Source organism: Melospiza georgiana, chromosome 6 (assembly GCF_028018845.1).
Source record: "Melospiza georgiana isolate bMelGeo1 chromosome 6, bMelGeo1.pri, whole genome shotgun sequence".
In the NCBI taxonomy this organism is placed as follows: Eukaryota; Metazoa; Chordata; class Aves; order Passeriformes; family Passerellidae; genus Melospiza; species Melospiza georgiana.
Window position 1 is genome coordinate 58864224 of NC_080435.1, and position 25296 is coordinate 58889519.

The following is a 25296-nucleotide window of genomic DNA, read 5'->3' on the forward strand; positions in this document are numbered from 1 at the left end:
TTTATCTTGGAATTTCAACATGAAAGGGGAAAAAACAGCAAAAAGGAGGGAGTTTAATAATTGTAACTAAAAAGTGATCACGATAAGCCCTCAGTATTTCATTTTAATCTAACTCGCTTGAGCCAGAAAACTGAAGGAGGCCTGGAAAGTCTGTAAATCAGGGACAATAAAAGAGATGTGAGGATGGTTTGTGCAGCACTCAAATACACACACACAATGTAATTGCCTGTTTTATTTAGTGGAATCACTTTTGTAGATTAGAAATATTTCCAATTCCCGTTTACTCCAATGCAAGCCTCCACCATCGACAGGCGTAACGCAGTTTTGTTCAACTGATTCCAAACCAAAAAAAAGAAAAAAAAGAAAAAAAAAAGAAAAAAAAAGTACAATCTCAAAAGTTAAGTTAGAAACTAAGTTCACACATTTTCTTTGGGACCAGGAATCTGTACATAGTACAAAATATACATTTATTGAACTTTCTGTAAACACACAGTTTGAATTGTGTAAAACTGTAAATAGTGGGTGAACTACGTGGAGAATAATTTATTATATATTGTTATACATTCTACTTAAGGAAAATAGTTATGCTCTTGTATATTACTCTGTTAAATTTATAAATTCCATAATGAAGCTGTGTAATCTGCAAACATGCTTTTCAAGCTTAAATCTCTCCATTCGTAACACACATTTATACAGGTCATCAATGAAAAAAGTTACACTTTCCACAAAATAGATATAAAGAGGTCATGAATTTTCTAAAAAGACAGGCACAGCATGTCACTACAAACGAGACTCTTATGGTGTGGAGTCAATTCTGTGAGAAGACAGGTGAAAACTCTCTAATTCAGCATGTTTGTACGTGGTCTTAGGAACAAGACAGATGCTAGAACCCAAAATCTCTGCTTATAAAGATTTATCAAACAGCTGGTCCTGGAAGTCAAAGCTCACACTTTTCAGATATGCAGCACTCCCTGGCTGGGAGAACCTCAGCTTTTGTCTCCTACCAACTCTTGGTCACGAGTAATTGAGTTTTCCGAGCAGTGAAATACCCAGCACCATTTGCCAAGAACATTTGCATAATTCAGCACTTACTCCAGAAAGTGGATTCCTGGCACCAAAGAGTTAGATGTGGTTAAAAAATACAATTTAACTCTTGGTGCCCAAGGTCATCAGCAAAACCAGGCTGGGAAACCCCAACTCCCATGGGCTGCAGGGCATTAACCCACGGAATGTGGGGTGACAGCATCCCAGCACTGGGGACTCTGGTGAGCAATGCCCAGTTTCCAATTTAAGGGGCTGGAAATTCCAAATTCTCAGTCTGGCATCACTCAGCAAGAATAAAAAGTTCCCCTATAAACACTATCAAAGATCCCTTCATAGAATGGTTCATAGAATGGTCTCTGGGTTGGAAGAGCTTTAAAGATCATCCAACCTTTCAGGAGTCCATCACTGGACATGGATATAATTCAATGTAAATTCAGCACATTTATTCCTACATTTTCAAGGTCTCATTGTCTTTCCATCCTGGATACATCATTTTGGATTTCACTGATCTGCAGCTAAAAGCACTTCATCAAAGATCAAATCTCTTAAACTGTGCTCTTCTAAGGTTTTAAAAGAAAAAATTCTTAGATGTTTAAAGAATTAAGAAATTATCTCAGATTAACCAAACATTTTGCTTTTACATCATCACTGTCTTCCCTTTGGCTTTGAAAAGCTTTTTCAAAACCTAAACTGAATAAAGATAACATTTGTTTTTCATTCCAAGAGAAGTGGGATAGTTAAGGCTCCAACAACAAGTGCAGAATTTGTAAGTTGTGAGCAAAAGCTCCACGAATGTCAGCAGCATGTAAAGTTAAGTTTGTGCCTGATTTTCCCAAGCCTATCTGACTCTAATTTTCCCCTGCAGTGTGAACAGAAATATTGTGATCCAGCCTGAAATCCCAACAGTGAACATGAAATTGGGCACCCAGTATTTGCACTGCTCAGAGTGGCTGGAATTCAGTAACAGCTGAATTGAAACTCTGGACCTTGCTCTACAGACATCAATAGAATAAAAGTATTGATTGTTTGAGGACCTGCAGTTTGTTTTCTCATTATTCCTAAAGGTATTTCTCAAAATAAATAACAATGGCAGCTCCTTCAACTCCGGAGGCCTCCTCACAACACACATGGGGAGTCCTGTCCACCTGGAAAAGCCCCAGATTCCCACCAAGCTCTTCAGAGCCAACACTTCAAGGAAAAAAAAGGAATTTCAGCTTTGCCTCAATGTTACTGAGCAAGCTGAGAAGTGCTGATGTTGTGCTCCTGAAGGAAAATGGTGCCTGACACAGCACCCATCCCTCAGATACATGGCTGGTCACACAGTAGTGAGGATCATTGGTGTTATTCTTCTTATTTTGGATAAAAAAGAAAAAATAAGAAAGCAGGTGCCTAGTGATATTTTAGAAAGTACTTGGGCAGGAATTAGTTCAAGTTATATCTAAAAATCTGGTTATGCATAAACCACTCTATAAACCTGACCTGTCACCCCACTTCTAACCCAAAGTTTTGACACTTTTAGATTTTCTTGGTTTATAAAAGGCATTTTTTAAGTTAAGCCCACTTTCCCAACTTTTGTGGTGCAAAGGTTGGGGGGTTTTGTGGTCATTGCATTTAAAGCAAGCCTCTTCCAAAACAACTTTCCTAAAATATCAATATCACTCCTGTTCCCTTAGCCTGGAAGCAAAGACTTTAGAAGAATGTGTACAAGAGATGGGAAAAGAAAAATCTGTATTACTGCTACTCAAAAGGAACACCTAACAAAAACACAGAGAAAATGAGGAATATGCACAAAGCCTAAGTAACTACAAGTCAACAACTCTGACACAATCAGGAGATTAAAGCTCCAGACATTTTTTTCACATATTAAGCAAATGGTAGAAACACTTGTCATTTTTCTAGAAACAAATTAACAATGGGAGACAATGTAAACTCAACTTTTAACATGTCTATATTTTTTCTACTTGAATGCATTTAGTGGTCCATGATGCTAAACAGAAGCTTCAAGTTCTCCTACAGCTTCCTGACCTCCTGAGAACACGTGCCACAGCCCAGGTGGCTGCTACCTCATTTGTAAAGCAATGTTATTAAGCAAAATAAGGCCACAGAGTGCTTCAGATGTGCACACCTGGGTCTGCAGAAAGCTGCAGACTGTGCAAGCACTCCAGAGAAAAAGCTCACAAAAGAGAGTCTCTGATCAGTATTTCAGACAGGTCAGTCAAAATTATTTAGCCACAGAGTGATACTTTTAAATTCTGCTCCTTGCTTACAGCTTATAGCAGGAATCACATTCTTTTTTTTTTTTTTTTTTTTTTTTTTTGTGCTACAGCATCCTGGAAATTCATGTCTGGAGCCTCTTTTCACCACTTAGAGAGTCAAAAACCTCCCCAGTCAGATGGAGAGTTTAGAGCCTGAACTGGCCCATAAAGGCTCAGCTATGATCACCTCAGACACAGGTAGCTGTAGTAACAAGGAGCCACACTCATTATCTAGGAGACATCATTTTCATAGCTGGTAAAGCTTGGCACCAAGTGACAATTCATTTTCTACACAAGGATGTCAGGTACAGCCCTGTAGCTCTACAGCTTTGCTGCCTCTGAACCTGTGCAAGGTACATCAGGTTTGTATCAAATACTGTATTTGCCAAAGGATGAGGAAAAGGGCACTGGCTTTCCTCAAGGTTAGCCTCTTTTAGTCATAGCCAAGTTTAAATACCAAGAACTGAAACACACCAAGTTTTCTGTGCACAAAAGCAGTTCTAGAAGATGCAGGCAGAGATGGAGGTGAACACCTTGCCATGATGAAATCCTGATGTACATTGAACTAAGGAAAGCTGTAACAACCATATAATTAACCTAATTGTGGCAGCCATGCTGTCTCCTACAGGATAGAGATCCAAACTTGCAGAGAATGTGAACACAGAGGAAGGTTGTCAGCACAGAACTCACACACAAGACATTCAGACCAAAGTTTGATGGTTCCAGTTTAAAGAAAAGAAATGTTTGTAAAAAAAAAATATTGTCTTAAGTGAGGAAAGATCTGCAAAGGCCAGATGCTCCCTACACAGGCCATCATTTATCTGGGTGTGGTTTCCTAAACCGTGGCAGGAGGGGTGGGGCAAGCATTCCTTTGCTCTCAGTCCTGTCTCCCCACTCTCCATTTTTCCCTAGCACCAGCACCTCACAGCTGGATTATCAATTTACCCAGCTCAAGAGGACAGCTTCTTTCTTTCCCCTAACTGCACACCTACTTAAGGACAAGCACTGGCACAAAAAAAGGCAGCAGGGGCAAACTAGGAGCAATGGTTTAGTCTTGGCCTAAGATCATGAAACCACATCCTTAGACCATAAACTACTAAAAATGGAATGCAATAGGAAGTGTCTCCTATCCCAGTGTATAAAATTAAGGCGGGATTCTTATCAGGGAATCAACTGAAGAAAAAACTGATCCCTAATTTTGTTAAATCATCTTAAGCTTCCAACTCCTGAAGTGAGCAAAATGGCTCAGACACAAACCTATATAGTGACAGCACCAGCTTTGCAATAAATAATGTAATGGACATTGAAGTCAGTTTGCTACAAGTAAATGTTGAAAAGATCAGCTTTGGCACCTGCAGGAACTCTCAAGGTAATGCTCCCATGACTCATCTGCTGCTCAGCATTCACCAGGCACCTCTGACACAACCTACGCCTGCCACAGCTCACAGCAGTTCAACCACAGGCTGATGAAATTCCTCTCTCCAGTTCTGACTCCAGCTCACAGTTTAACTGAGTGATGGCTGTGCCTCCAGGTGCTGGTGCTGCTGCTCCTGGGCCAGCTGAGAGCAAGCCCAGCTGAAAGGCTCAGGCTCTGTTCCTGCCCCAGCAGAGTACTGGGGTCTCTAAGGATACAAAGGATTTACAAAGCCTTGCAAATCTAGGATCCTACTTAATGTCACTGCATTTAGTTCATCCAACATTGGTATAAAGCACATTTTAGAAGCTTCTGTCTTGAACATATTTTCGATGCTGAATTAGTGAGAATTATTTGGAACAGTTGTCTATAAAGCAGTTACAGGTATTCTCCCAGAACGATCAGCCAAACATTTAATCTGACTATAACAAAACTCACAGAAACTGTAGCCAGTGAAGCTGTCAAATGTAGAAGGAAAACAAAGTTGCATGGCATACGAAGCAAAGTAGCTTTACAAATGTCATTTCCTTTTAAAAACAAGCAAATCGGGACCATCCTATTTGAACATGTATTTAAAAATACATCTGTTAACATCACACAATTTTCATTTTTGTCACACATGAATCTTTTTCCAAGAGGGAAATAAATAGCACACAATATTTCAAAATAAAAATTGCTGCCTTGCCCCTGAGGTGCTAATGTTTTTAGCATTTAAAAAAAAAAAAGTTTCTGGTGCAAGAAGGAGATGCACAAAGGTGCAAAAGTGCCTTTTTTCTTTTCAGAGCAGTGAAAAAAGTACAGCTTGCCTCTTTTCTAGGATGCTTTATATACTTAACTGGTTTATTCTGTAGTCAAAGTCTGTATCTAAAATGGCAGTGTTTATGCATACATCACAGTTCAGTGCTCTGAGCTCATCAAAACGCTGAACGTAGGCGAGAGAGAGAAAGGCCTGAAACAGCCTTTCTGCCACTACCCTCAAACCTACTCACATCACCTGCAGCAACAGCAGAATTATTTTCTTTCTAACCTTCAGGAGACCTCGTCAGAAGAGGCTTCAAAAAATCTCCTTTGTCACTGAGACAGTTTAAGTGATTATGGTTTGAAGTATGGCTTTTCACACCACAGTTTTGCTTCCGATTTTTAAAGTTTAAAACTCAAAGGTTCCACAGTCCAGTTCAAGGTTTTGCAGTTTCCAAAACTAAACTTTAGTCTCTAAGAAAAAAAAAAAGGACAGAACTTTATCTGCCTAGTCCTAAATTAAGTTGAGCTTTTCGCACTAATACACCATGTATTATTAAATATGCTCGTTAATTAGGTGCCTGTGAAGCTATAACTTAACATCATTATAGTTTTGCACTCTACAACAAAATTAGACATTTTAAGCATTTATTCATAGGTAGGTAAGGAACTGGTTCTTTAAGCAAAAATTGCTATAAATTTATAAATACAAATAGTGCTTATGTTTTCTTCATTCATGCTTGAACAGATTACAAACTGAATACAATGAAGTTACGTTTAAGCACCCCACAGAGACAAGAGGGATAAAAGAAAAGTTTGCTGGTATATACTATACTTAGTTCCAAGACACTATAAGTTACTTTTTCACTGTTCAGTGTTCCCTAACTCTGCATTAGTTTTAAGGCTATATATACAAATATGTATGTGTCAAAGTTAGGGAAAGACAAATATAGCAAAATGCATTGTACTATATTTTCCTATCAAAAAGTAATTATACACCAAGTTCTGATTCTGTTTAACTGCAGTAAATGTTACAATCTACTTGTTTTACTGATTTTCCTTTTGAGGAATCTGCCTACTAAATGAGTAAACTACATATTAAATACAATATTCTCAACCAAAAAGACAATACAAGGTGCACAAAACAGCAGTTTTGCAAACACGACTGACTTGAAAACTTAATTTTCGTATGCTCAATGGGAGAAAGCTAAGCTTAAATCAAATTAGTTTATTTTCTTATAAAATTTTAAATTAGAATTTTAAACAACAAACAGTTAAATATTGTCAACATGCTATACCTCAAATCACAAGTACTGTTTAACCACTAGTCTCTCATTCTAAGTAAGTGGGTCAATTAAAAACACACACCATAAAATGTTAAAGATTGTCAGGCTTTGACAAATGTATTTTTATCAAACAGTAGGCAAATTCAAACCAATGCACATCTTCAGTAGGGAGGGGAGAAAAAAAAAAAACAACACCAAAAAGCCTGAAAAAACTAACATTTGTAAAAAATAAGGTAACGGATTAATCCCACATCATCCTCTAGCATATGGCTATGTCTTGGGCAAGAATCAAAATCCTTCCCATTTTAAAAATGGGCTACCAATTAAGAAAAATATTCTTCCACAAGTAAAATATCATTTACAATGGCACTGACATTTTAAAAGGCAGGAAAAGAAGGAATTACACATTTATGGGTAAATGTCTTGTTTGTTAAATCAAGCTTTATTGATAAAATGGAATTCAAGAGTATTTTTCTTGGAACAGCAGCAGACCCAGCCAATCAGGATTGTAAAAATGCTGCAGACTCCTACTTTATGTAGAAAGTTGTCTTCGTGCTCAGTGATTAGTAGTTTCAGGTAAGGGTTAATGAAAAAAGAGGTGCAAAGAACCAAGGTGTTCTAATTCAAGATTGGTACATGTATGAACAGGATACTGTTAACAGGGCATGATTTAACTCCCACTGAACTCAAAATCACAAATCCCTTCGACTCAACGTGAGAGCAGGAGTGCATCCAAGAAAATGATGTATGTTTGTTGAAGAATGTGCACTGCTCCTAAGTTATTTTTCCATGGCCAAGTGAAATTCACACACTGTAATTTCTGGTAGGTTGCCCATGAGTTCAGCTTTCATATCAACCAAAAAAGTTATCTTTAACAGTTTTGTGCACCTCTTGAGCACCTAGCTGGCTAGGCTGCTGCTCCTTGCAATCCAAAACCACAACATGATTTTAAAAAGGGATATATATTGTTGCATCACACAAGCCAAAACATTTCTTCTAACCTTTATAGTGATTTAAAGCGGTTCATAATTAAATATGAGCATTTGTACAAAGACAATTGCACTTTACAAAAACAAAATCATACAACATAAATTGCTGGAGTCTGATTTACAACATGAATTTATGGTTTGAAATCACGTTTACAGAAGTCTGTTTTACAAAAAAAGATCAGTTCCTGGGCTAGATGTTGTACTGCTGTAGTCACTCTCACCAACACATCATATTCCCTTCTTTAATTAAGGTTGAGGATGGATGTTAAGAAGGGTCACTGAGGTTGGGCTGCACTTTCATTTGCAGGATGAAAGGTGAACTCCACAGCTAGATGAGCAGTTTTACCACATATCATCAGTTGAGGCAGAATCCTTAAAGAAAAAAGAAGGAACCCTTTAAAGTCTGGAGTGCCCATTCTTGCGGCCGTTTCTGGATAATCCAGACTGAAAAGGGTAAAGACTTAAATCATTTCAGGAGTCTCTTTTCTCTCCCCTTTCAGAAACAGCTTTTAAAAAGTATCTAAACCCCACATATTCTTAATTAACAAAACATCAGAATCAAGAAATTTCAAAATATGACTGTTTTATCAATCCTGAAAACAAGATCCTGGGCATGTAACTCAAAAGCATTTCCAGAGCCTTTCTAGCTATTTCCTGAGTAGTTAGAAGTGATACAAAATGGAATCTCTCAGCTCACAGGTGTGAGAAAAGAGCAGGATGTGCTCATGTCATGTGTTATCACCATTATCATCTTTTGTCTTCTCAGCCCTCCCTCGTTGCATGGGAGGATACAGACATCAACTGACACCCTGTTATAACTCAGAGCTATTTTAACACTTTTAATTTAAGGTTACAGAAGTGTAGTTTAGGCAACTGAAGGAAATTGTAATTTTGGATGGTAATAAAACTGCAAGGGGAAAAAAAGAAATGTATGTAACAAAAATAAAAATATTGAAAGTAGAAACATGCTGTGCTCCCAATCATAATTCTATGGCCACACTACTTGGTATTTCAATTTATCCAATTCCTGAGTGTCCCAAAAATTCATTCCATTTAGGCCCACAGGCAACAGCAGATTTTGTATAACGACCACAAGCCTGACAAATGTTTAACCAATTCCTGGTTTAATTAGTATTTAATTTTACCAAGTGTTTTTTAAAGCATTTGCCTTTGTGTCAGGCCTGTTTCCTTTTCCCTTGCTCTGTATTCAGCTTTCTCCACCTCATCAGGTGGGCTCACAGGTTAACCAAGAGCAAGTGGGGCCACAGCTCTGCAGCTGAAGTAACAGAGCTGAAGCAGCAGCACAGGAATCAGAGCAAACTGCTCTTGTGCACCACCTTTGGTGGTTCCAGCATCATCTACTCCTTTTCCTTAAGCAATTAAGGGGCAGGATGGGCTTTTACAACAGCTCATCCTGGTGCTTCCACAGCTACACCTCCCCATCATTACTGAGGCTGCAGGAGGTAGAAATATTACTTTTCTCCAAAAGCACTGCCTTAGTGACTCCTTGGAGAGGAGAGAGGCTAATTAAGTCTCTAGCAATGCCACACATGAGAATTTCTTAGCACTGTAGTTCTGCACCCTTCATTCAATCTTGCATACAGAATCCATTGCAAACCAGAGAGGAACAGTTGGCACGGAGGTGTAGTTAAAAAAACACAAACTGAAATTGCCCTTTGCAAAAGTACCACCTCCAGCTTTTCCTTCAAGACCAGAAGTAGCAAAGGAGAGCAATTAGATGAAAGCAAAATGGTTGTTTCAAGAATGAAGAATAAAAGCAGCATGAGTAAAAACGCAGGAGCTGCTTGCCAACTATTCCATATGCAAATTTCTGTATCCCAGTAGCCAACATGATCACAAAGTTTGTGTACTGTACATTTGTAGAACAGCAACATACTACAGAATGTATTTTGAAGGTAAAGCATCCTCTTTCAGCCCCTATTTAGGAATTTTAATGCTCAAAATAGAACGAGGGCTGCCAAATAAAACTAGTGCACAGTTGTGAGGCCAACGCACAATCTTCATGTCTGGCTGCATTTCACTTCTGTCACATCCAAGCATGGAAGAAATTTCTGCTGATAGTTAAAGGATCAGTTTAACTGCTCCATGAGAGATTGCATTTTCAGTGACAGAATGTTGTTTCTGGTGATTAAAGTGCCACTGGAATCATGCTCATGTTCACTGTTTGGTTTTTCTTCCCCCCATCCTGACGGTGGATTTATGTCTCTCTCAGCACTGACATGTAAGAACCCAAAGTGTTTGCTTGCTGTAAGATGCTCTGTGCTTAAAGAATAAAAGTGTTTACACAGTCCATTTGGTAAACTAATGTATTCTTAACACATCCATTTAACCTTTAGATATAGCATTTTTTTCTTGATATTTAGGAAAAAATGTGTCCTATGAAGAAGGGGGAAAAAGGCTCCCCACGACTCTTTCCACCATTTGGCAACACTTGGAAACCCAAGCAGGGCTGAAATAATGAAATTCCAGAGGACAAATGAATCAACCCTACTGGAGTTTTGAGATGATGATCAGCAGAAGGCAGCAGAAAACAATTACAAAACACAGTCCAAAAAGCACAACAGTGTTACTCCTTTCTTGGGGGAAAAGGGTCTTTAACAGGAATTTGTAATATCTTTCTTTACAAAACAGATCAAATAATTGGGGTGAGGAGAAAGAGAATGTAAGAGAGAAGATACTTACAGCATCATCATTCCTGTAGGGGTTCAGTCTGTTATACACAGCTTCAATCACACTCCGTCTAGAGCAAAGAAAACAAAAAACCCACAAGATTTTAATTTTTTGTATTTTTATTTTTTTCCCCAAGTCAAATTCCCATTTTTAATTTAAATGCAAACTTTAGAAGATTCCAAATTCACAGAACCATTTTTAGTCCAAGTTAGCACTTTAAAACCTTAAAAAAAAAAATAAAAGGATTTTTCAAAAAATCCTTTAAAACCTTTAGGCTTAAGACAAACAAGGCTGAATATCCTTTGGAGTTCAGCAGGAGAAGAGCACAACCTGACAGTCAGCTCTTCCCTTTGAAAAAGGGCAGCAGAAACCTCAGTGGACACTGAATGTCCTGGTCATTTGTGCCCAAAAACCACTGCAGTAGTGCCTCATGTATTAAAGCATGTATTATGTATTATTTCCATAGGGGAACAGTGTTGTGTTATTTTCTGGACACACAAAAATTACATTCTGAGGTACATTTTTGTTGGTGTTATGCCCTAAAATGTACTTTCCATGTGCAAACATGAAAAAAATAGATCTAGAACAATATTCTTCTACAATGACATGGCCAATACTCAATTTTGTCTGGTAAAAAAATATAAAAAAATTTATTCAAGCATTTTTACAGTTACCTCCTTTTAAAAAGGCCCCTACTTAGCATATTTAAGATAGCTTGAAATTAACCTTCATCTCTGGGATTCCTGACTTTTCTAATAGTGATAGAAAATTGATAAGAAATAAATTGATAAAAGATGAATACATTTGCCATCAACATGCAAATGAGCAACATGATTTTTATTTATTTCTTTTAACATAGGGTGAAAAACTGAGGGTTTAAAAACCCTTTGAAAACAGGCAATAAAAAAACCCCAAAAAACAAAACACAACTGAATGTGGGGCTGAAGGAAGAAGCTGCCTATGCCTTTAGAAGTATATAATGAAAAAACTTTGAAGGGAGAACAGGAAGGAAAGAGGGGAGTAAAAACCAGAAATTACATATTGGACTTTAAATGCAACTTTCTTTTGGATCCCTTTCTGCAGAACTAAGTAAGATGAAGTAGCAGATTGTGGTGCAAAGCAAAATTCAAAGAGCAACCTTTAAACTGCTGATGAATGCATGCAGAGCAATCACAAAGGAGTGCAAGAGAAGAAAAAAAGCAGATGACAAGCTTTGTAATCATCCTGCAACACTGAAGAGTCAGGAACTACCATGTATAAACATCATAGTGAATGGTTATAGGGCATGAAAGAAGAGGTTGGATTCAAAGCAATAAAATCAAGCAATTACACACAGGGTACATTACACATATGGATTGGAAAGTTTCCCACATCTTTCAAGAAATAGGTATCTTTGATTCTAAATACAGGCAGGTTTCTTGGAAAGCATTATTTTCCTTCCAAATTGGCAACAGCGCTTTAAGTTACATAAACATCCAATTAAATCAATATTTCTCTAAGTCCCTATTCAAGCTAGCATCACTGAGATACAAAATCCTGCTGAAGTCACATCACTTCAGCATTTCTTCACAGCCATGATGCCACTTCCAGCCAAAGGAGATGAAGAAAAATCAATTTGTATGCTGCATTTCATGAGTAACTGACTCACTCATACTTCAACAGTACAGCAGCCCATCCTAAATAGATGCTATTATACTTTAAATTGCCATCTCTTCTTCTCCTAGTCAAACAGTTCCTCTAGGAACAATATTGTTTTCTAGAAGCCATCTTTACAGTTATCACTTTATAATTTAATTATTTTATCCCTTCATAATTTGTTCAATTTTTAAATTTATAATTTATTCAATTACATGCCTGAAGTCCTGCTGTTTTGTGTAACAATACAAGCATCATACTCTGAAAGGTCAAAAATATTCTATACCACATGTGCCCTATCCTTTTTAACACAGCACAGGCTCATGAAGAATCTTTTGAATCAAAAAGCTCTTGGTTTGGGGTGCAAACAAGCTGAGCACATTGCTTCCTTAAAGACTGAATATTTGAGAAACCACAGAGCATCACCACTGAACCCTTCAGGGACAAAGTCAGCTATATAAAGCTACAAATTTAACTTCCCACTTTTCTTTTTTGATAGATTTCTATCTGGCTTTCAGATTTGTCACAAGCAGAGAGGAACAAAAGCAAATTTTTAAGCAATTACAACATGGCTACAGACAAGAAAAGAAAGCTGCCAAGCAAAACATTTTATGCATATAACTTCTTGTTGAAGTGTAGAACACTTCAACCCAAGTCATTAAAGTCAGGGCATTATTTTCACATGTTCAAATGTAACATCCCCCCAGAAACCCCAGTTAAATTAAAAAAACAGACACTCAGGCCACCCTTAAAAACCCCTCATTCCTTCCCAAAAACTACAGTTTGACATTTAATTTTTGCAATGATTCACAGTCAACTCCACTCTTAGCCTTGTCCTTTTCATCCAGAACAACTGAGTAATAAAAACTGGAGAACAGATCACCACCTTTTGTCCTGTGCCCTTCCTCCCTCCCTGCCCCCCAACTTTTTTAAGAGTGGCCTTGCAGTCCCAAAGTGATTGAAATGAACCCCCACATGTACACTGATGTGAACTCACTTGCTTGCCAACTCCCCTCCCGGTGGGAGGTTTGGGATGCTCTCAGTTGCTAACGTACGCATCACGTGGACTAAGTCTGGCACTCCTTCACCCTGCTTCTTTATGATCTCTGGGAATCAGAAGTACTTTTTTTGTAAGTGCAGTCCAAATTTAACTTCAAAAGATTGAAACACTCAGTTTTATAAAAAAAAAAAAAAAAAAAAGGCAGCTTAACATTAAAAATAAAATTAAAAAATTAAATTAAAGCGACAGATCGTACTCAACATGGTAATTGTTAACTTTGGTTCTGTAAGTAAAAATCTGTAACAGATTTGACACAGATTTACTGCTGTTCACATGCTGACTTGGTTTTAGAAATACACAGCTACCTAGTAACAGTGGGGAAAAAATCTTTAATGGCTTTCCTGCTATACATTAGACAGAAGATGTAATATCTTCCCAAGGCATAGGGCAGATATTAACATCAGCTTTATCACTGCAACACAAGATAAAATATTATTGCCATCACAGAAAACAGAGTATTTCCAAGAAATAAAGGGTTAGACATGTCAGAAGTAATTCCCATGGCTGTATGTGTATAAACCAATACTTGTACCTCACTGCATTACAGCAACATGCATATTTTAAGGACTATTACACATAAATTAAAAGCCAGGGACATCACATCTAATTGACAGTTTCATCCTCAACTCAGGAGATATTTAAATTCAGGGCAGAAACTTAAAGCTGATCCACTCCAGCTTCTGGGTGAAGAGAATCTGTATTGTAGCCACAGCCACATTTGCCAAGACATTAATTCTTTAAGTTTATTCTCAGGCCTGGTTGGTTTGTTTTGGGTTTGTGTTTGCTTTTTTCACTTTTCTCCTCAAGTCAAAAGTACACAGTTTTATTTGAATTCAAGACATTCAAGATCATACCAGAAGAAGTATGAAGAGTCATTCCTTAAACAGGCATTTTATGAAATTTAAAGAACATTTTTTTAAAATGCATCTCATTCATTTCTCTGTAAACACGAGCTCTCAGAAGTTGCAAAACATGTGAATTATTAAGACCTGGTGCTTTTCATCTCCAAGTGAATGCTGCAACATGCATACAACAATGTGTACATATGTGCACATCTATACATGCATGTATGTACATGCACACTGTTCTTCAGCTAATAAAGCATTTACACATTTTGAAAGTAGTTGGAATTCATCAGTACCACTTTTGAAAAATACTCAAGCATTCAGATTTTGCCCTAAATTCCAGAAGAACACACCAAGTTTCCATTTTATAATTTGTGAGATAAGGTACATTGAAAGCTTTTAAAACCAACATGTATCCAGTCTTTTTTAGTCAAAACAAAACCTAAAAAACAATTGTGAATTACTTTTTGTGTATGTAATGGTTTTTCAGGGCTGTGTGTGTTTACAAAAACCATCAGCTCTGTTTTGCAGTCAGGCTGTGTAAATTATTTGCAAGGTATAGTGGAAACACTGCCTAGTCCTCAACCAGCATCAAACTCTGCAGCACAAAACTTTAAGCTGTTTCCTTCAAAACTTAAATTTTAAATACATGACACTGCACACCAGAGACACCTCAAAAACTTGCCATTTCCTCAAAATCTACAGCCAAAGTTCATTTTACCATCTTACATTTAGCAAAGAAATAATCTATGAAATCTTAAATCTGAATAAGAAGCCAAGATCTCAGATTTGGTTTGCCAAGTTCCTTTATTGTGCAATTTTGAACATCTAGAATATGCTACATTGTGCTAGTTCTAAAGTTCTGCTGTACAAAAATAAGGAATTTATACTTGACCTATACTACACAGTTTCACAACCTGTAACTGCAGTACATTTAACATACAGTCTCCACTAAATGAATACATTTATATTTTGATAAAACTATAGATACAGACTGAATGAACACTGAAGACACAACAAATGGAGTCGGTCTGCTAGCTGTGTTTAATTTATTGGAATTATCTTGTTTCAATACACCTTTAACCCTCCCCCCAGTCTTTAATTTACTTTTAAACCTTCTACACATTTCCATGGCATCAAGTACTGGAAAAATGTACTTACAACCCTAAAATAAAGGATTCAAAAATGGGAATTCCATACAAAGTTTAAGAAAAAGCCAGAACTTTGTTTATGTGAAAATCAGGGAAGGAACATATAACAGCTAACTTAAAATTATTTATCTCTACATAGGTATAAATATTGCAGGGAATATCTATTACGGAATGGTTTTATGTAAAAAAAAATGAGAACAGAAAAAAAAGCTTAGACAAGTTTCTTTTTAGAGTCAACACATTGATAACACATATTAGTGCAAATAATAGCAACACATTTTGGAATGATTGATTACTTCTACCATGAAGTTCACATGATACTTTAGGAGTAACATTGATTTATTGCAAGTAATGGCACAAGGATGCTTCTCCACACTTGCTGCTTCTTCCATTTTTTGTTGCAGCTACAAATCTGGACCACAAACATATCAGGAGAGTCTTAAGTGACATGGTAAGTAGAAAAGTTTCTACATTTTTTAAAATCTGAATCATCTCTCCTTATTCAAGATGACCATCATTATTAAATCCTATTCAGTCTTAAAATTTGCACTAGTTCTTAACAGTATAAAGGTAAATTCTGGGCCAAGGGGATAAAAATACAACCAGAAAAAAATGCACATTAGAAAGGATCGACTCTCATTACCTGTTGGACTTCACTGAGTACTGAAGTGCATAAAAATATGTAATATGCATTTTAACCAAGCTTCCATCTTAATGAATTTTAAATTTAAATTGATATTACAGATTAGTAAGATCATTCTAAAAGTATTCTTTATATTTTTTAGTTCCTTCAGCCCAAAATCAGGCTTTTAAAGTTAAGCACTGTCACTCTTATAATATCCTAAGATAAGAGCAAGATTATTCACTGTAGTGTATAAAGTTTCAGATGCTGCAGCAGTCCTACCTTACTAGTCAATAAGGCATTATCCACTTACTTCAGAAACAATGCAATGGCACATTAATTAATTAATTATATATTAAATATAATTAAATTTATCAACTTCTGTTCTTGAAATTCTGCCTTGGTTCAGGCCTTTCAACTTTCCTCATGCATAAGTCCTAAAAGGCCAAATTCTGCAAACAGCTGATACAAATCACTGCTGGGTTGAGTAGTGTTTACTAAATATTCATTCATTTAAATAATCTTTTTGTGCAACAACAGACAAAAGATTGAGGATAACTCTAAAATTTAAGCAAAGACCCTTGAGAGGAAGTACAGTGTTTCCTCAAGTTGTTCAGACACCATCCCATTAAATTAAAGTGCTTTATAACTACATACAGAATCCTTCTGCCTCTATGCAATTATCACACTTTGATCATTCCTGCAAATTTCCTATTTGTATAAATGCAAAGTACCAGCAGCCAAATTCCTGGTATGTACCATAACCACATGCAGGGCCAGTGTTTAGGCTGTTCCTTTACCAAATGAAGCAGCTATACAAAAATGCCAGCTTTCCTCACTGTGACACTCCTGGGGTAGGATGAGGCCAGCTGAAGATGCAGCCTTGGCTTCATCATATTTTCATATTCTAGGTCATGGGTTTGTCTGAGCTCAGCCACAATATCTAAGATAAGAAGGCAGCACTTGGCCAGATCAGGAGAGTTAGCAGGCTGTGAATCAATGTGTGAATGTACAGCACACTTGTTCCTCAGCAGATCTGTGGGTGGGCACACACTGTGAGCTCCTCCTGGTGCAAACCTGCTCCCTGCTCTGCTGGCACCTCCCTCCTGCAGTGGGACTGCACGGGGACATTCCTGCCACGCTGCCAGGGACATTCACACCAGCACTGACTGTGCACCAACCCCTCCTCTCCTCTCCTCTCAGGCAAGTGTGGGCATTAAACACACAAATGTCTGCCTGGGCACTTGTTCAGGGGCAGAACAGATGCAGTTTGCTGAGAGCTGGCAAGTGAGACCTTGGAAAAACGTGGTGCTTTCTGCAGGAGCACCTACACAGGTTGTAAGTGCTGTAAAAATTGCACATGGATTTGGCTGAGCCCAAAATTCCCATGCAGGCAAGTTCTCTGAGAAATTTCAGGAGCTGCAATGTGTTACCATCATGCAAGTTAAGGAGGAAAAAGTGCATAATGTACTCCTCTAACTTACTGACCACTGCTGGCACAGCTGTGGAGAACTCTGCCTCTCGTGCCCTGTGTGCTATTAAGGGTTCTTGGAAGGATACACACACATAACTAGACTTGTAACATACAGAGGAGTCCACTTCAAAAATAGACTGAACCTATGCAAATAATGCATACAGCATGTCTTAGATTTCAGAAACAAACTCCAAGATGTAGTTGGTTTTAAATATCAAAAGGCACTATAAATGCAGTTTTAATCAGAAATTATTTGAATCTACTTGATTTCAAATATCATTTTTATGTGATCCAAAAAGCCCCAGACTCACAGTTTTGATTTAAAGTTTAAGAAAAAAATTTAAGTTACTATCAAGATGAGTTCCCAGCTTTTGTTTGTCACAAATGCTTAAAGATTAGCTTTGACAAATTTCTGACATACTTTCAAATAAGTAAATATGTAAGCAGGTGCTTAAAGATTATAGTAATTGAGTTGTAACCATACTATTATTGGATAATAAAATATTACAGCTAACTGATTTGTACTTAACTATAAATGGCACTCAAATTATCATCTTCACAGACACTTTGTAAGATATTTTGATTATTTTCTTTAACTCCATGTGACAGGAACCAGGATTCACTGGTCTGAAGTTAGTGCTGTCAACAGACTCAGGAAGAACACTGGGCATAAATGAATTCTCTGCCATCCTGAATAATTTTCAGGGCTACAGGCTGCTGCACTTTCTTGGCAGAACTTTTTCAGGATATATAGAGTGCCTTTTTCAGAGGTACACAGGATGGCCAATGGCACTTGAAGGTCTATTAAAAAGCCTGTATGTGTTAAAGGTTTAATTGTTGGAAGGGGAAGGGGGCCAGGGGTCTGTTTAGAAACAAAGTTACTTATTTTTTTTTAAATGATCCACCTTCTACTCTGCTTTCCAGGTACTTGTCCAACTCTGCCTCTCTTTTCACCGCCTCTGGTGATACCTTTGGTGCATTCGGAAAACAGATCAATATCACACTCATGTTGTCTCGACTTCCCTGGTGGAAAAGAAAACATGATTTGAGAAATGTATACACACCAGGCTAAACACACATCAAAGCATTTTAAATACAGAAATTCACAAATCATATGGTATCAGAATCCAGTTTTGACTATTGTGGAATAATACTACGATTAGAATTCATCTCCCTGTACCCCTTAGAGAATTCCAGGCCCATTCATTTGGTGCAACTCTTCAGTCATTGTTTTTTCCACTTTTATGGTTTGAAGACTACAGGGAGGCAGTTACAGACACCCCACTGTCATTTAAAAACTGACATTAGTAATGAGTGATGTATAATTACAAAGTTGTGTTCCATCTTGTTTTAAGTGCCATCCAAACATTTTGGGAAAACAGCTGAATGGGTGAACAAAACCATGACTGCTCAAAAGCACTCATCAGGAAGGTGCTAAATTCAGACAGTGCTTCCACTAAAAATCACAGCTATTAGGTTTTTCCTTCATCTTTTCATTTAAAACATGAAAAGTTGCAAGTGACAGAATTTGTTAGAAAACCAGCTGTAATGTACTGAGATCTTCCAAAAAATGTTTACATTTAATACTCCAAATAAAGGACCCTCAATACTTGGATATTTAAAAATACAAACACATTCTGCTTATGCAAAGTAAGTGTTTGGTTTACTTACAATAGTCCTTTGCTTTGGCCTACAAATATGCATCCACAGGCTTAACTTTTAACACTAATTAACTCCAGTGATGTCAGCAAGATCAAGAACAAGCCAGTGTGCAAAAAAACCAGTATATGGGCATGGGAAGGTGCTGACAGTTGGCTCCTAAAAGCTTACAGCATCCACAAGCCACTGTTCCCTTCCTGGTATTTGCTTTTAGGATTCTCAAAGAAAAATAGTAACCAAAAATGTAACCATTATCAATCTGCCAAGGTGTTGGAAAGCAATTCCAAATTTTCATATGGGAAACAATGATACTATTAGCCATGTGGGAAGAGCAGGGATGTTGTCTTGTTTCTCTAGAAAAAAGTTGGCTTTTTTTCTTTATGATTGCAAATTTGCCTTTGCAAAATAAGTATCAAGCTTATGAAACTCAGTAACTGCATCACACTGCAGCTCATTAACACAAAGTAGAAGTTAATGCACACAAAGTTACATAGTTTTGTTAACCCAAATAGTCTCCATCTACTAGAGCTGGTTTCAGAGCTGTATCACACAACAGGGAGTAAGAAATACAGTAATTAAACCAAAAGAAAAACTAACTTAGGAAGCCAAGTCTTCAAAACATGAAGTCAAGGTTCACTGATTCTGCATTTATCTTGATGTAAATATGACAGTAATGTTAATACTATGTGCCCAAGAAAGCAGGGGAAGATTAGGAAGGGGAAATACACTCTCTAGCCTGATTAAGTCTTGAGAGTTGAGGTTTTGTAAAGTACATTATGAAACAAAAAAGGGCAGTTATTGTCTTTAGCTTGCCCATAAATTCCCATTAGTTTATAGTTTTCCACTGATCACAGTGTATCTGTACATGATTATAATCTCTTAATTAACCAAAACCACCCAGAAAAACATTGTTTCTGTTGTGTGTTCATTCCCCCTCTATCACCACTTTTGTAGGATACATGGTCATCACTGTCAAAGTCATGTTACCATAAACCATTGAATATTTATAGACTGGAAGCAAAGTTATTATTAGCTTGCTCATAAACTTCTAATAGGGAAAGCACAGTAAACTCCTTCTCTCAAGTCTGGCTACCTTGTACAAGCAGGTGTCAACTATCTCATTGCAAACTTTCTCAAGGTCATCAGTGACTTCAAGTCTGGATCTTACAAAGTCACACAGCTCTTCATTTCCCATAACATCCCAGATACCGTCGCACGCCAGGATGATGAACTGATCATCTTCTTCTGATCTCTCAATTTCATAAACTTCAGGCTCTGGTGAGACCAGCTGTTCTGTTGGACCTTTCCCATGGACACATTTGTAATCAAAGTCCCCAAGTGCCCTCGAAACAGCAAGGGAGCCATTCACACGCTGAATCATGACGGAGCCGCCTGCGTTCTGGATACGCTCCTTCTCCAGAGGGTTGCTTGGTTTGTGATCCTGTGTGAAGAAGTGAACCTTCCTGTTTCGACAGAGCAACCCTCTCGAGTCTCCACAGTTGATGAAGTACGTGTGTTGGGGAGAAATCATGACACCCACAGCTGTTGACCCACTTCTGTCTGCGCCATGCTTCTTCTCAGAGATGACTCTCATGTGTTCGTCAATTTGCAGAAAACCTGTTCTGATGCCGCTCTTTACACTTTCCACAGATGGTGGCCCATCTGGCCCTTTAAAATCCTGGTTGCTCGTGATGTGATCTAATAAATGCTCACAGCAGTACTTGGCAACCTGGGATCCAGCGTGCCCATCATAGACAGCAAAGAACGACCATCCATCGAGTCCATTTGGCAAACCGATCACAGCCGTGTGCGCGTCCTCCATTTCCACGCGCCAGCCCTGCATGCTGCTCAGGCCGTAGCGCAGCCCGTTCCCCTGCCCCTGCGCGTTATGCTTCTCCATCTTTGGCTTGTCTAAAAATGCTCCCATGGTGACCTTCCTTCAGTTCTACAAAGATTAAAAAAAAAAAAAAAAAAAGGATTATTAAGATGTTTCTTAAAAATCCTGCTGGAAGATGTTAGATAAGGGTACAAGTAAGATGCCTGAAGTACACAGATGTAAAGTTGAATTTTCTGTGTCTCCAGTTAAATTTGCATTGCTTTCATCTAATTTAAACAAGGACACTACTACTAGCTGAACTGTACTTTTCATATTTTTGTATTTTCAGCTGTTTTACTTGAAAAATTCATGTTCACTGTCATTCATGGCTCTGACAAAAGCCTCTAATAGAACTGTATGCAACGAGTTTCAAAGAGGATTTGTTAACTGGCACACATCTGAATGGCTGTTCCCTGCAACTACTGAGCCATGAAAGAGTTCAATGTTTCTAGGACACTGGCATTCCCTAGATCCCTACCTGCTGGCCACAAATTCCTGCTAACACTGCTTTTCTGGTAGTGATGGGAAAATGAAAGCAAAATGATTAGGTTTTTTTTTTTTTTTTAAGATGGGGATTTCAGGGGTTTTTGGGTTCAGTTGTTATTTGGCTTTTTTAAAACAGATAAATGATAAGAATGACCAAGAGGAAGCCAGAGTCTGCATAAAGGAAAAAGCAGCACTGGATAAACTAGCAGCAGGACTGGGAAGGAACAGAGCAGCTGTCCCTTTAGGCAGCAGCAAGCCATTAGTTTGGCTCAGCCATCTTGTGAAAGCTCATCCTTAGATTTTCGGTTAAATTACGCAGCAGCTTCTCAGATGTCTGTGCTGCAGATTTACTTAAAACCCTCATGTATTCATGCTTCACTGAAAGACAACTGCCCCTGACAAATCTGAGGAAATCTGGGTGGAAATAAAATCACATCTATTGTATATTCTTGTGTGAATCAAGATTCAAGCCAGACCCATACACTGCACACCCTCTCCTCACTGGGATGTGATGCAGCAAATATTCATGCTTAAGAGAATAAGTGATATTTGCAGGCAGTGTAAACTGACTGGTTTATCTTCATGGTTTTCACACCCTAACCATCCAACCCACCCTTCTAATCCACATTGCTTTATTTGTGCATTCATTATTAAAAAATCGTACAAAATAGGTCACACATTTTACATACTTGCAAATTATGCCTTGGGAAGCATCCAAAAGCCTGCAAATCACTGTTATACAATACAAAGTAATGGAACAAAACTATGAGCTTTTCTGTTTGAAGACTGTGGACAAAAATTATCAGTGAAAAGAACCTCAAAAACAGATTTTACCTGAGGCCCCAACTAACAGCTGCACTAGCAGAAAAATCAGTACATTTCAGAAATGTTTAGCTTGACCATGGAATATATCTGACCAGTTTTCTAAGTGACAACATCACGTTTTTATAGCATGCTTTTACTGCCATTAATGACACCATCCATCCAACAAAGCTCTTCACACTGTCTCTTCCAGCCACTGTCAACCTTTCTGAAACATCTGTGTTCAAATAAACAGTCCAGAAATGTTTATATTTGATCTCACCACAACAGTGATTCAAATGTGAGGCATGGGGACTGGTTATGCACTCTTTGGCTCACATGCTTTGCTAACAAAAACAAAACACATACTTCAGCTGCAGGAGGATGGCAGCAGCGATTCACCTCTGCTTCCCCTCACCCCAAACCCTGCTCTGGAGTTCTGCCTCTTCTCAAGTGAACACAAAATCCTGATGGCCAAGCAAGCTGTAACTAACCAACAAAACAGAGGGTGCACCGTGTGTCGTGTCCCAAGCACATGCAGGAGGTTCACATTACTGCAGTTGCTAGGAAAAAAATACGACTTAAGACTTTTTTATCTTCACATGCAACTCTAGTGAAGTCAGAGTGATCAAAATAATTACAGAATGCTGCTATAAATCCTGTGGGTAATTATTTTGCTGAATAACACTTTTTATTCGTTTTATGATAGGAGCAGAGTTTAACACTGAATGTTCTCTTTGTTGAGGAGATCATTAAACAGAATGCAGATATTCAACTTTTTCACCTTAATTTAGAGCTTAAAAAGCAGACACTGCCTTGGCCAATATAATTCTGTGAAGTATTTGACATTATTGCTTTATTTAAAATAAAAGAGGAAAACATTAAGAGCAGGGTACAGTTATACTGACCACAAACACTGTCAAAATCTGGACTAAAAAGGGCCATTTTTCTTCTAATCTCTCACCTTAGTATGCACACAACATTCAGAGCTGTGCTTTGTAAACTGTTTGTCCTGCTCAGTAGTTTACCATGTAAATCAGAAATACTCACAGTCTGTGTGAAGTTCTAACAACTACAGAACTGCCAGAAGTTAACAACTCACTCTCCATTTAAATACCAAATCGCCTTATCCCCTCCCAGAAGGAACCCTAAAAGCTGGTGGTCTTTGAAGCTAAACTTTGTAGGTGAGATGTTGATCCAGGATTCTTCAGGGGTGAGAGCTGCCCACCATGGATGAGAATACAGCTGGGCAAAAGGAAAACCACAGGGTGGCCATGGAACAACTCCTTCAGAAGCTGCCCACAGCAGGAAGTGATCCCCCTCTGAAAGCTGCAATAACAGACTGCAGTTGTCTTCCCTGCCATATTCCAGCCAACCTGACTTTTACCAGAGTAGCAGTCTAAACCTGCAGGAGAACAGGCCAGGTTTTCAAAATCCTCACTGTATCTGCAGAAAAAGCATTGCTTACTTGTGGATAGGATGAATGTGCCAGATCTTTAGGTTTTTTCCCAGAATTCCAATTCTCATTCAGAAAAAATTCAGTCAGTTAAAACAGAACCATCTGTGAATTGTGATGAATTGGAGACTACCTGCTACTTCTCCCCCCATATCCTCAATGTGCAGTTCAAACCTGAAGAATTTCAAGAGTCTTAGCTATGAACAAAAAGAATTTTAGTTTTACAAGAAGGGAAGGACACACACAGAGAAATGCTGACATAAGAAAGCCATGCCTCCTTCCTACTAAAATACCTTTTAGAGCTGTTTTTGAGTTCACATCTTTCACACACCGGGGTCCACCTAAATTAGGAGCACATTTGCCATTCTTTGATGAGGTGCTTTGTGCACTCCAGTGACTGAGCTGGAATGACACCTTTGGTTAAGCACATAACTCTGTATGCAAACCTGATTAACCTATAGCAGTGCAAGTGCCCAAGTTCCAGCATGACTTTGTTATGTAAAAACACAGAACAGAGTGCATGCAATCCATAAAACAGATCCTGAATATGGCTTAACTCAGCCTCTCTTCATGTCTTTAGTCATCTTTCTTATGAGGAGCCCTCATTTTATGATCTTTATCCTCCAAAGAATTTTACTCTCTTAATCCAGTCACACATTTCTACAATCATGCCAGAAAACTGCAGCCTCATGGCAGGAAACAGAACCAGTCCTCTACCTTGGAAGCCTCAACTTTTGGAAGGCTTGAATGATGCACATATGTACTGAAGGAGACAGACATTCTTCCTATTAAAGGCAAAGTAAGAGAAAAGGCATTTTAATAATGAAGTTTAGTGGCAAAATACACCACCTTTTTATTTTTTCTTAAAGCAGGAGCATTCTGAACAGTATTTTAAGGGTGGTGCCTTGTAAAAGGGTCAGAGGTGCAACATTTTCTTCATAAATGGTGGCTCTCACACATCATCTCATGCTACAACTGCACAGCCATCAGCCAACAAGCCTCAATTTTAATCTAAGATTATTTTTGGATCACCATTTCCATTAGTTTTAGGTCCTAAATAAGAAGAACTTTCTGCAGTCAAAATTTCTGGATTTTGGCTCTGAAGAAGAGAGAGGCATGTGAACAAAACTAGATGTGAAAATGGACCCCTGTGAACAGAAATGAATGTGCAGGGGGTGCATCTCTGCATCTCCAAGTGCATTTGAACCACAGTTTCTGAAGCACTGATTTTGTGGAGGTCAAACTGAAGGACAGTCTCTCCAGCAAGTGCACAGAAAACTCAAGTTGAAGTTTGCAGACAGAAAAGTAAGAATACTGTACACAACCTAGAAAAATCAACACAAATAACAAGGTCTTGGACAAAACACAAGAGTGCCAAAATTCAGAGGACTGCAGCATTAGAAACAGAACTGAAATAATGAATGGAGCATGCCAAAGAGTCAGTACTAAACTCCTTGAAAGTAGATGTAACTGGAGAACAGAGTGGCAAACAAAAAGGAGGGTAATTAGTATCCCAGGCCATGGAGAACCAGGGACAACCACAGATACACCACTGGAATGCATGAAATCTCTTTGCTCCTTCATTTGTTCCTCAAATTGTGCTATCCAGGCAGCACAACTGCAATGCTTTCTGCTACACAGGAAAATAAATTTTACTGGTTTGCTATTTGCTTGTTCATTTGCCTGAAGGTTCAAATGAACATAAGCCCTAAATTGTTCACAAAGGACAGCTAATGCAATTCCACACAGCCCTACAGAAATACAAATTTATTTCTCCAAGGAATTTGGACAAAGATTTGATCATTTTGTCCCAG

The 25296-nt window shown here is 38.1% G+C and overlaps 1 protein-coding gene across 2 annotated transcripts; it reads right to left on the reverse strand.

Moving 5' to 3' along the window:
* Nucleotides 1-217: 217 nt before the first annotated feature.
* On the reverse strand, nt 218-20808 carry PPM1A (protein phosphatase, Mg2+/Mn2+ dependent 1A). Of its 2 annotated transcripts, none has more exons than XM_058027399.1 (5): nt 19957-20808; nt 18110-18227; nt 13050-13158; nt 10430-10487; nt 218-8098 (listed from the first exon to the last, which is right to left on the reverse strand). In XM_058027399.1, exons 1-5 carry the CDS (start codon nt 20788-20790, stop codon nt 8069-8071), a joined length of 1149 nt encoding a protein of 382 aa, XP_057883382.1. In that variant the 5' UTR covers nt 20791-20808; the 3' UTR covers nt 218-8068. The 2 variants fall into 2 exon arrangements, with proteins under 2 accessions (XP_057883382.1, XP_057883381.1); XM_058027398.1 differs by having other exon boundaries at nt 8087-8170.
* Nucleotides 20809-25296: the final 4488 nt, after the last annotated feature.

Excerpts from the sequence above, each read along its gene's own strand:
- PPM1A (XM_058027398.1), bottom strand. The coding sequence starts at position 20,790 with ATGGGAGCATTTTTAGACAAGCCAAAGATGGAGAAGCATAACGCGCAG. Across the intron at positions 18,228-19,956 it reads TTGACACCTGCTTGTACAAG|GGAAGTCGAGACAACATGAG; the intron begins GTAGCCAGACTT and ends CTTTTCCACCAG. Across the intron at positions 10,488-13,049 it reads GGAGGGGAGTTGGCAAGCAA|ACGGAGTGTGATTGAAGCTG; the intron begins GTGAGTTCACAT and ends TCTTTGCTCTAG.